This window comes from Podarcis liolepis (genome assembly GCF_965112155.1).
Source record: "Podarcis liolepis genome assembly, chromosome: 7".
NCBI classification, from domain to species: Eukaryota; Metazoa; Chordata; class Lepidosauria; order Squamata; family Lacertidae; genus Podarcis; species Podarcis liolepis.
The window spans coordinates 30,434,574-30,447,360 of record NC_139561.1 but is presented as its reverse complement, the minus strand read 5'-3'; the positions used below and the strand labels follow the sequence as shown (position 1 = coordinate 30,447,360).

Below are 12,787 nucleotides of genomic sequence, written 5' to 3'. Positions count from 1 at the left end.
TGTCTTGCAGGCCCTGCGGAAAGATGTCAAGTCCCGCAGGGCTCTAGTCTCTTGTGAACAGAGCATTCCACCACATTGGGGCCAGTGCTGAAAAGGCCCTGGCCCTAGTTGAAACCAATCTAACCTCCTTGAGGCTCGGGACCTCCAAAGTGTTGTTATTTGTGGACCTTAAGGTCCTCTGCGGGGCATACCAGGAGAGGCGGTCCCATAGGTACATGGGTCCTAGGCCGCATAGGGCTTTAAAGGTCAAAACCATCACCTTAAACCTGACCATGTACTGCACCGGGAGCCAGTGCAGGAAATGGTTTGCAAACACATCACCCACTCCCCCCGCCACCTCTGTTCTTTCTCTTACTGATTTTAAGGCCATATTATGAGGGCAAACCACAAACCCAACTCCCAATTCAGTACAGAGGGGCCAAGGCATTTTAGTTGGGCTGCAGTTTGACTCCTTCAGTAGTTCTGGAAGGGTGAAGAGGGTAATGCTATCCCTTCTACTATCCCTTCTAGAGGCATTCAGGGGAGAATGAGGGACACCAGCCAGACTTCCACTGCTGTGAATATGTCACTGAGGCCATCAACACAACTGGTGGCTTAGGGGGAGGAGGCAGTAATGCTTCTGAATCCCAATTACTGGAGGGGAGGGTGCTCTTGTATTCGGGTCTTGCTTGTGGGCTTCCCAGAAGAGGCGTCTGGTTGGCCACTGAGAGAACAGGATGCTAGACTAAATAATCATTCAGCTGATCCAGCAGGGCTTTTCCTTAGTGTGAGCAGCCCCTCACTGCCATTATAAGCCCTTTCTCCAAAACTGAACCCTTAGGAATACTAAAAGAGCTCTGCTGGATCTAGTCAAAGGCTTATCTAGCCCAACGTCCTGTTCTCACAATGGCCAACCAGATGTCTATTGCAGGAGAGTAACTACTACTGGTAAGGTGCTCAGCTTGTGGCCCTCCGCATGTTGGACTACCAGATGTTTTTGGACTACATTTCCCATCATTCCCTGACCAATCGCCATGCTGGCAAGAGCTGATAGGAGTTGGGAGTCCCTGTGCCCTGTAGTAGCGCAAAACCACACCTTTGATTTCTGCTTTGTGCTTTTAAAACCATCTGAGAAAACTGAGCAAGGAGGGTGCAATTTGCAGTGGAGAGACCCTTCTCCTGTCTGCCACTACCCCTTCTGCAAATCCTACCCTCCACCTTCCAAATGTTTTCCACCCAGAAGGGATTTGCAATGTAAATATAGGGCTGGAGGGAGTTGCAGAGGATAGAGTTAAACACTCTCCTTTTGCTCAAAACTCCAATCTTGCAAATTGTTCCCTCCTGGCTGAGACTGGCATAGGCAGCTGCCAGACTTTAAAGGCATGAGGCTGAGATGGAACGTGTCATTCCTCCCTCAGCTTTGGAAACAAATAGAGGATTTTATGGACAGTTGCTGATCTGGCTGGCTGCGCCTGGCATTATGTTCAATTAAAGCGATAAAAAGGCAAAGTGTGCTGCTGTAAAAAATATATTAATGTATGTGTTTCCAGAAGGGAGAGGAAGAGAGGAGAGGCTATCAAAATGTTGATGAGAGACCAGCAATTATATTTGATAGTGGGACCCCAGTCAATCTGCACATCTTGTCATTCAGTCCTAGTAACCTGCACCCAACAGTGGGCAGCAGATGTGTCTAGGAAGTTCACAAGTAGAATATGAAGACGGAAATCATCACTTTTGCTTGCCCACAGCATCTGGTATGCTGCTTCTGTTTATGGAAGTGTTGTTGTTGTTGTTGTTGTGCCTGCTCTAGGTGATTTACAACTAAGTTTCTAAAGAACTTTTAAAAAGGAACTATCACTAAATCATAATAACAATATAAAAAATTGTGGTAACTGGGTGGGCTCAGGGAGCGGTGTCATGACTAAGAGCACATCCCATAAGAGCATAAGAAGTCTAGCATCCTGTTCTCACAGTGGCCACTCTGTGTTGGGAAGTCTGCAAGCAGGATTCAAGCACAAGAGCACTCTTCCCCTCCTGTGGCTTCCAGATACTGGTATTCAGAAGCATTACTGCCTCTGCTTCTGAGCTATCCAGTTTCCATCGAAAGGTAATTTTTATCAACTTTGTGCTTTCCAAAACAGTATGAGAACCAAAAAACAGCCATCCTTCAAAACCTGCATGTATCTTAATTTTGCAATGCCGTGTTCCAACCAAATAATGTCTGAAAAAATACATGTATTAGGGGAAAGCATGCATACCAATGGAGATACAGTGGTACCTCGGGTTAAGAACTTAATTCATTCTGAAGGTCCATTCTTAACCTGAAGTTCTTCTTAACCTGAGGTATCACTTTAGCTAATGGGGCCTCCCACTGCTGCCACACCACCGCCGCACGATTTCTGTTCTCATCCTGAAGCAAAGTTCTTCTTAACCCAAGGTACTATTTCTTAACCCGAGGTACTATTTCTGGGTTAGCGGAGTCTGTAACCTAAAGCGTCTGTAACGTGAAGTGTCTGTAACCCGAGGTACCACTGTATCTGCGAAAAAACAACTTTCAAAATGCCCTATATCACTTGCAAAAATCTGCCAGTTTGTCAAAACAAAATTCAGACAAAAAAAAAAAATCTGTTCATTAGGAGAAATTTGCACCAAAAAGCCAATGAATTTTCAGGAAGATTTTTTTTTTTTAGAAAAAGGAAATTTCACAAATGGCTGCAGAAATATGAAGAAGTAAATTTAAGGCTGTAGAGATGAAAAACTGAGAGAACTGAAATGTTCCCTAATCTGGATCAGAGGTCCGAATCCAGAACTTTTTGCTGAAAATACTGAGCTTTGTGCTGAAAAGTCCTAGCAACACCCTTGAAAATCCTACCCCCCCCAAAAAAAATATTATTATTTTCTTCCCTGATAGCTAGGGAGCTCTGATGGCCTTGGAAAATTCTCTGGTGGTCAGGGTTCTGCTCTCGTAGTTACCTTCTCTGGAGCCCCATTCCTAGCAGTGTTATGTTCCGTACGTGTCTGAGTCGCCTGTTATTCCTCCAGACTACCCGACCTAACAAAACAACTTGAAGGAGAGCAAGAAAATAAAAAGTCCATTGCAGCTATCATTACCCAAACAGCTTGGCAGCAGTCATCTCAGTGACTCACGCTAACAAAGGTGACCTTGGCTTTTATTATATGAGATTGCCAGCATCCGCATCTCTGAGCCTTTGATTGATACTTGTGATGCGTCTTGGCAGAAGAGACCATGGTGCTTCCTAAGAGGCATCTCTGCTGGCTGGCATTTGCAGGGATCTCAGCTACTACTACCAACATCACCCAATTGCCTAGGTGGTGTAGGTATTAGTCATTGCCAGCGCTGTTGGGAACTTATTATTAGGTATCATATCATAGAATTATAGTTGGAAGGGACCACAAGGGACATCTAATCCACTTCCTGCAATGCGAGAATCTTTTGCCCAATGTGGGGCTCGAACTCACAACTTTGAGATTATGTGCCATGTGCTCAACTGACTGAGCTATCCAGGCAACTCTATGGCTCTTCCTCTTCTTGTTACAGTTTATCATCCACCCTTCACCCTAAGATCCCAGGGCAGGTCACAGCAATTAAAACACAGCACGGATATAAAAACATATTACCATATTATATACCATATATATACCATAATATATACCATATTAAAAACAGTTGCGTGGCAAGTTCCCGCCTCCCCCCATAGAAATAAAGACACAGGACACAAGAATTCGAGTTAATGGGTCAAATTAGGCCACAACTTTATTGATTACAGGAATTGAGCGGTATTGGCTTAGGCATTGGCATTGGCCTGGCCGGTGAGGGTTAACCACCAGTGGGAGGAGTCCTGCTGAGGCACGTCAACTAGGACCTCCCCTGGGGTCACCGTGTGGGGGCGTGCCGTGGGCCCACACCTCCATAGGCTTAGGACAGGGCCACGCCCCCGGAATCATTTACCCGACTACCCTTTATTTGGGAGAAGGTGATGGCGCTCCTTCTCCCCCTTCATCTGCATAACAATAGACTGTACCCCAGCCAATGCCTACTGCCCATACTGTGGACTTGTGATGGTTTGCTACGAGGTAGGCGAAAACCAAATGGCTGGAGCCAATCTGCCAGTTGGAAAAACTCCTACCAGGCCCCTTGACGGCGACCAACCAAGGTTCATAGCAACGTCAGAGAACCTAGTCTAACGGGTGGGTGGGTGGGTGGGTAGGGAAAACCGGGTCAGCTGCGGTGTGGGAAAGAGGGAGGTCCTCAGCAGCGCCAGACCTAAGTAGATGAGGCCACACCCCCCACGCCCGCCGATTGGCTGGCACGGGATATGACGCGGCCGAGGATTCCCTGCTATCATGTGGGGCTGGAGCCAGCCCCCGCAAGTGTGGGGAGGGGCGTGAAGCCCGCAACCCCACCTCCTCCCTAGCTCGGAAGTGGATTTACAAAAATAAAAATTAAAAGAAATAAGGTGGGTCACAGAATCATGGAGTTGGAAGGGATCACAAGGGTCATTGAGTCCAACTCCTTTGTAATACAGGTGTCACAGCTAAAGGAGCTTTGAAAGATGGCTATCCAACCTCTGTTTAGAAACTTTCTGTGAAGGATAGTCCACCACCTTCCAAGGGTACTAGAGATACACATCTCAGGTGCATCTTCAGCATTTGCTGAAAGCTGAATCACAAAGGTGCACACCTCTTCTGAGCCATCATCACCCTGAGCTTCTGATGGTGGAAGAGCTACCAAGAGGGCCCCCTCTGCCAATCCTAGCACTTGGGAGGCTCTGTGGGGAAGGAGGAGGTCTTTCGGGTATTTTGGGCCTGAGTCATTTAGACAAATCATCGTTTAGACAAATGGTTATTAGAGAAAGTCATTAGACCAATTCAAGGACGTAAAGGCTATCAGTGGCTACTAGTCATGGTGATGATACTTTGGCTGGAGGCTGTTTACTTATGATAACCAGTTGCTAGAAACCACAGAAAAGGATGATACTACTACTACTACTACTACTACTACTACTACTACATTATTTATACCCCACCCGTCTGGCTGGGTTTCCCAGCCACTCTGGGCAGCTTCCAACAAAATATTAAAATACAGTTGTCTGTTAAACATTAAAAGCTTCCCTAAACAGGGCTGCCTTCAGATGTCTTCTAAAAGTCTGGTAGTTGTTGTTCTCTTTGACATCTGGTGGGAGGGCATTCCACAGGGTGGGTGCCACTAGCGAGAAGGCCCTCTGCCTGGTTCCCTGTAACTTGGCTTCTCGCAGTGAGGGAACCACCAGAAGGCCCTCAGAGATGGACCTCAGTGTCCGGGCAGAACGATGGGGGTGGAGACGCTCCTTCAGGTATACTGGAGTGCTCTTGCACTTGGGTCCTGATTGTGGGCTTCTTACAATTAATCACTGCTGCTGACCCTTCCTTTCACTCTCTTCTGCACCTGTGTAACAGGACAGGGAGTGATCAGTTACAACCGAAAGAAAATTTTCATCAGTTGCAAACAACACTTCCTTTCTTCAGTGACTTTTCCCCAGCACACATTGCAAGAAGAGAAAAAAGGTGGTATACTGAGATTGACATCACTCACCTTGGCCCTCAATTACCCTAAGCCATTGCCCTCACTTGTCTTCAGTATGTCATAATGCAGGCAACTCCAGCTGACTATACAGTGTTGTGATGGCCAAGTAGGTAGAACTATCAGTGTGACTAATGCAAGAAGGCATAAGATGCAGCCATAAAAGTTGTGCGCAGGAGGAAGTGCATCAGTCTCATAATCTGAAGGTCCCAAGTTTGAGCTTGAGAGAAGACAGCTTACAGCTGTCTTATTTTTGAGTGTTGCGGTGCATTGGTCTAGACCAGGAGAGACCAGGGTTAAAATCCCCACTCAGCCATGAAGCTCACTGGTTGACCTTGGGGGCTGCTGACTGCCTCTCAGCCTAACCTACCTCACAGGGTTGTTGTGGGAATTAAATGAGGGGTGGGGAGAACCATGTATGTCAGCTTGAGCTCCTTGGAGAAATGGGTTGGTATATAAATGCAGTAAATAAATAAAATAACTATCATCTGAAAAAGAGAGAGGAAATAATGGCAGTGAAGAGGAATAGATTTTTGAGGGGTGGGTAACAATTTGATCCAACTGAAATGGCTAGCTTCTACCTGAAAACCTAAGCAGTAGAAGATTGGGCAATGCTCTAGTGCTCTCTGGGACTGAGATTGCTCCAATTGTCTGTGTTAAGCTGATCATATAGTATCTCTGATGGCCCAGAGAGGAGTTAATCAACATGAATGACTCTTGCCGATGGTGGCCCTCTGCGGCAAGACAAAGGAAGACACAAGTAGCAAAATAGCTGCTCTCTATTATGACACTTCTCTGCCTGAATGGCACAGGAAATATCCTCGGAAGTTAAAGCATGTCACAACAGCCATCAGCTGCAGAGGGTGACTGGTTTGAAGCTGCGAAGTGTGATACCTGCTTCCTCTGAGCTAACGCTGTCTTGGATTTCTCCTTCTTACGAAATGTGGGGGAATCAAGTCTGGGACGCACTACCAAAGAAGGGTTTTCCTTTCCTTTTCTCTTCTTTCTTTCTTTCTTTCTTTCTTTCTTTCTTTCTTTCTTTCTTTTTGACTTTCTTCTTTTTTAGACTAATATTATCTTAGAACATTATAAAAAAAGATACTTTGTAATGGGTTTGTATTTTTGTATAGCTATGAATTAATATCAATAAACAGGTTTTTAAAAATATATGAGTTTGACCAAACTGCGGGAGGCAGTGGAAGACAGGAGTGCCTGAAGTGCTCTGTTCCATGGGGTCACAAAGAGTCGGACACGACTAAACAACTAAACAACAAAAACAACATAGGGCCCTCTGTCTATACTCATCTATGAAGAATCCGTCTTGGAACAATTTGTAGAGGATAAGGTCTAGGCCCCCATAGACAGCACACCTACCACCCCCATGCCCCAGCAAGGCTGGATGCAGGGTTTGAACTCACAGGGTCCATTACAAACAGAAGCACAGATGCTGTGTTTATGCCACAAAGAAACACTTGAGGGCTCAGGATCAAACTAAAACTAAAATTAAGTCTTCTTTGCTTTTCCTTCGCCTGGCAGGCTAAGACCCTCCTGTTCAGACACGCCTTTGGAAACGAAGGTGCAGATGATCCTGAGTACCACTGTATATAATTTTTGCATTTTATAATGATGTTTTAAAATAGAATCATAGACCTGCAGAGTTCAAATGGACCCCTAGTGTCATCCAGCCCAGCCCACAGCATTGCAGGAATCACAGCTCAAGGCAGATGGCTATCCAACCCCTGTTTAAATACCTCTCATGAAGAAGAGCCCAGCACCCTCCAAAGGCCATCTATTCCATTGTCAAACAGCTCTTACTGCCAGAAAGTTATTCTTAATGCTTAGCTGTGATTTCATATTTTTCTTATTCCATTGGTTCAGACCCTGCACTGCAGCAGTAGCAGAAAAGAAGCTTTCTCCATCTTCCATGGCATGGCCCTTTAGATATCTGAAGGTAGCTCTCATATCATCTACCGATCTTCATTTCTCCAGGCTAAACATACCCAGCTCCTTTGGCCGTTCCTCATTAGCACCAGAAAATAAATGGTGGAAGCCACCTTGAATCCCAGCTTGGGAGAAAGGCAGGATAAGAATGTTAGATAAATAAATACGTAAAAAATTATACTTCAATGACGTATTTTGACTTGTTTTAACCCACCCTGGGACATTAGAATGAAGGGTAGATAACAACTTAGAATAATAATTTTAAAAAATACCATTATAAAATAAAACAATAGACAAAAAACAACCTCTCCCACCTTTAAAATGCCCTATTTTCATGAGGACAGACAGGCTGGTGTCACCAGCCTCCACTGTTGATGGCCCAAGCAGAAGCTTGGACATCCCATCCCACTCGGGTCTAGGTGCTTGTAGAGGGGAGGGTTGGTTCACTCACTGCATATTCAAGATTTCTTTTGCTTCCAGTATACATCTCCATTCTCCCTTTATTTTTATTTCCTCTACAGGTCTGGCCGTCCATCAGATTATCACCATCACCGTCTCCCTCATCATGGTCATTGCTGCTCTGATAACGACGCTCGTCTTAAAAAATTGGTAAGGATCTTCCACCACATGAGTTTGCCCTGTATGGGGGTTGAAAGGAGGGAACTGTGTAGCAGCTGAGGATACTGGGCTACTAAGGCTATTAGCGAGTCAATCGCAACCTGAACCTTAGCCAGTGGTATGGAAAGCAAGTCCCGTGAATAAAATTTGATGAGACTTGGGCTGTTTGATTTGAAGAAGACTAAGAAGGCTTTCAAAGAGGATTGGATAAATTCATGGAGGACAAAGCTATCAAAGGCTACTAGCTATGATGCTCATATCTTACTTCTACTGTCACAGACAGGAACGCTTCTGTATTGCAGTTGCAGGAAAATGGGGGAGAGGAGAGTGCTTTTGTGCTTGGGTCATGATGGTGCGCTTCCTATAGGCCTCTGGTTGGCCACTGTGAGAACAGGATGCTGGACAAGATGGGCCATTCACCTGATCCAGCAGGCCCATCTGATTTTCTTAAGAGACAATGCAAAAATCTGGATCAGGCCACGGTTTCTTCATTATTTCTCTGCTAAGTCATTGATTTTCTTCCTAGTCTCCTAGTCTTTGACCACCCTTCAGCATCAACCTGCATGGAATTGTGGGGTGGACTCCTCCTCTCTTTGGGTGGTCAGAACACGTTCTTCCCTTTGATTTGATTTCCTGAAGACCCATATGGGCAATCTGAGGGATGTAGACCTCGTGCAGCTCTTGACTGACTTCAGGGTGGCCTCCACGACCCATTCTACACTCCCCACTGCCCAGATGATTGACTGAAGTCCTCAGAAGCTCCTCAGCTGTCCTCAGTGCCAATTAACTGGGCAGAGCAGCTGATGGGGAGATTGTTACAGACTAAGACACTGAGAACCCACTGCATGCCTCCTCCTTGACCACTGTTCCCAGAGCTGATATGCTGGGCAGTGTGATGGGAAGGATGGACTCTCCCTACTGCCATGCAGGAGTGGGGAGGAAGGGTGGGTGTTTGTGGTGGTGAGGTGGCTGTTTGTATGTGTGTTAGCAAGAACTTTCTGATAGTAAGAGCAGTGGAAAGGTGGTGAACTCTCCCTCACCACCAGCTGGGATCCAGCATGGTGTAGTGGTTAGGAGCAGTGGACTCGTAATCTGGTGAACCGGGTTCGCTTCCCCGCTCCTCCACATGCAGCTGCTGGGTGACCTTGGGCCAGTCACACTTCTCTGATGTCTCTCAGCCCCACTCACCTCACAGAGTGCTTGTTGTGGGGAAGGAAGGGAAAGGAGATTGTTAGCCGCTTTGAGACTCCTTAAGGGGAGTGAAAGGTGAGATATCAAGTCCAAACTCCTCCTCCTCCTCCTCTTCTTTTTTATTGGAGGTTTTTAAACAGAGTATGGGTGGACATCTGTCAGGGATTCCTTAGCTGTGATTTCCACCTTGAAGGATGTTGGACAAGTTAAGCCTTCTCCCCCCCCCAAAAAAACCCCCCCTGCCTAGTGACCTCTTCCAACTCTACGGTTCTATGAGGTCTATTATTTTGGGCAAAGCAGACTTAGTAACACAGCTGGCCTTGTCTTGGAGCGCTGGCAAAAGCCCTGCTGCACCAGGAGGCTTGCTCATCATTACAAAAATATGAGGGAGGATGGCACATGACAGGAATGCAGACGGGCAAAGGGACCCATGGAGGAGCTACAGTAGCTAGAGATTTAAAGGGCAACGCCCTGTGTCAGGAACAAGGTGTGTGTCAATCTTACTTCCCTAAGAGCAATCTTTTTTTTTATGGCACCTCCTCACTGGGGTGGAGCAAAATATCCATATGTGCCTGATTCAATGCTGGAGGCAAAATGGCTCATTTCCTGTTTGGGAAGAAGCAAGACCAGAGCGGTGACTCATGTAGAGACACAGGGGGCAGCATCCTCCAAGGACAGATTATCTTCCCTCCCTTGCTGCTTTGCCCTATATTTCTGTTACAATTGCCCCATCTTTCTTTTGCAAAATTCAGTCTCCTCTGAGCTTCTAATGAGTTCAGGGAAAATGTACCCAGTTTTTTAAAAAATATTTCTTTATGCATTTCCCCAATCAATTAATGGAAATGACCGCACTCAAGAGGAGAGCCCCCCTTCCACCTAAATGCCTTGCAAGGACCAGACTGTTTTACATGCCTCACATCTCCAAGCTTTTTTGTTTTCATCCAGCCTCATTTGCAGGCCTTTCTTCTCTGACATCCACTATGCATGTAGTAAAATGGGTTACGTCTTAGCTCCAGGCACTGCTGCCGTTACCTATTTTCCTAGTCAATCTGACCTACTTTGAGGTCAGCCTTACTCACGCTAATAATGCGATGCACCTCTGGGAGAAAGAAAGGAGTTAGACGGTTGTGCAGCTTTCCTTCTCTCGAAGGCTGCTCCCAGGCCTCTTCCCTGCTTGAAAAATATGTTCCCTAATAGCTTCAAACCTGTGGCATTCTGTGGCATAATTTGTCCCGGTTGTTCTGACACTCACCTCAAGTGATGGGGGCTGAATCAGGTGAAGAGACTGCAAGTAAATTGGAAAAGTCATCCAGGAAGATCGCTCTCCATTGCCCCATCTGCCCCCATTGGGCTTGTCAAAAGGGATTAAGGAGAAATCCCAGGGTGAAACATGCCAGCGGTTTCCCCAAAACCATCTTCCAATTCAAAGGCATCTGTGAGCTCAAATCCTACTTGGATGTTATAAGGAAAGCAGCAGCAGGAAAACAACCAACCAGCTGAATTAAAACGTCACTTTGTGTTCTTAGAACATTACCACATATAAATTCCCTGAGGCCTGAATTTTGGGCCCCACAGTTTAAGAAGAAGATGAACAAGCTGGAAGGTGTGCAGAGGAGGGCAACCAAGATGAACAAGGGCCTGGAAACCAAGCCTTATGAGGAATGGTTGAAGGAGAAGGGGATGTTTAGCCTGGAGAAGAGAAGACTGAAAGGTGATATGAGAGCCATCTACACATATCTGAAGGGCTACCATATGCAGGATGGAGCAAGCTTGTTTGCTGCTGCTCCAAAAGGTAGAACCCAAACTATTGGATTCAAATTACAACAAAGGTGATTCCTATTAAACATTAGGAAGAACTTCGTGGTGGTGAGAGCTGTTCACCAATAGGATGTTCTCTCTTGAAAGGTGGTGGACTTCATTGGAAGTTTTTAAAGAGAGGTTGGGTGACCATCTGTCAGGGATTCCTTAGCTGTGATTCCTGCATCACAGAGGGTTGGGCTCGATGACCTTTGGAGTTCAGCCCAACTCTACAGTTTTTTGATTCTACAGTTCAAATCCTTCTCAGCCATGAAGCTAACTTGGGTCAGTCACCATAATTCATATCCAATGCTGTCATTCTGCTCACGCAACAGACCCCTGCTTGCAAAGTGTAACTCCCCACTCCTCTCCCATGCCCTCTGGCATTTCTCTGATGAAAACAGGGACATCCCATTCCATAATGATAATTTCACTATTTATGCCCCACACATCTTACTGGGTTGCCCCAGACACTCTGGGCAGCTTCATATAAAAACACAATAAAACAATTCAGAAACCGGGACGGCTTCACTAAATCAGGGACGTCCCTGGAAAATAGGGAGACTTGGAGGGTCGGCTCTCCTTTCTGATGCAGCCTCCTGCCTACAATCTCATATTCTGCACCAGAGGTTTGGATATCTCTTTGGAGAAGATTCTGGATGGGGGAGAAAACAGGAAGGGTAAGGTGCACTGCAAGAGGGGAAGGCTACTCACACAGGATTGGCTGCCACCAAATAGCTCATAATAATCTTCCTTGCAGGAGTGTTAGGAGGATAAAATGTGGAGAGGGAAAACCATTTCCACACACCCTTCGCAAGCATCGCGGAAGGAGAGTGGAATATATTTTTTTAAGAATCAGTACTTGGAATGTAGTAGGTCAGCTGAATGCAGTTAGAAGCTTCAGTTTGACCGGGAACTGGTTTTATGTAGTATCTGATTATGTAATGTATCCAATTTTATGGAACATTACATGCAACATTATATGCAACTATATCTATATTTATATCTATATATTAAGCGATTAAGTCCCATAAGTCACTTTAATTCTGCAACATGATTTTACAGCTATGGATACCCAGAGGTATTTGTGCAAAGTAATTAGCATTGTTTGTTTTGTGAATCTGTTTACGCGTTGTTTATCTTAGAAAATCTGGCGAGTGGGTGTGTATATAAAAAATATGCTATAATATTAGGAATGATAATGCATATAATAGCGTAGATAACGTGCAAGAATCGTTTGCCGTTTTAGCAAAGCTAGTAACAACAATTCTCTTCTTGGCCAAATCAAGGAGTGAGACAGGAAATGGGGGGAAATCCATGTTTTATTGGGGATTTAAATTGGTTTGTTTATTTGCTTGCTCGTTTATTTTAGTAATTGGTTTTATACTTGTAAACCACTTTTGGCAATAAAGTGGTACAGTCGAGTCACATCTAACGCACATTGAACTTACGCAATTTCAACTATGCAAACTCTGTTGCAACTCCATTCCAGGAGCCATTCTAGCCTTTTTCTTTGGCCCTTTTGGGACATGTCTTCCTTCCTCTCTCTGCTTCCCTCCCTCCTCCTCCTCCCTTCTACCATTCGCTCACAGGTGGAGGAGTGAGGGGAAGCAGCAGAGACACTGGAAAAGGTCTCCCCATGGGGCTTCCCCACACCTGCCAGCCAGAAAAGGGTAATTT

General features: G+C 45.6%; 1 protein-coding gene across 5 annotated transcripts in view; it reads left to right on the top strand.

The window, feature by feature from the left end:
* AJAP1 (adherens junctions associated protein 1) overlaps positions 1 to 12,787 on the top strand; it is a 121,741-nt gene that overhangs the window by 83,386 nt on the left and 25,568 nt on the right. For all 5 annotated transcript variants that reach the window (XM_083513179.1, XM_083513183.1, XM_083513181.1 and 2 more), the window contains exon 3: positions 8,023 to 8,110. In XM_083513179.1, the coding sequence (XP_083369305.1) occupies positions 8,023 to 8,110 (88 nt within the window). The remainder of the gene's footprint in view (positions 1 to 8,022; positions 8,111 to 12,787) is intronic.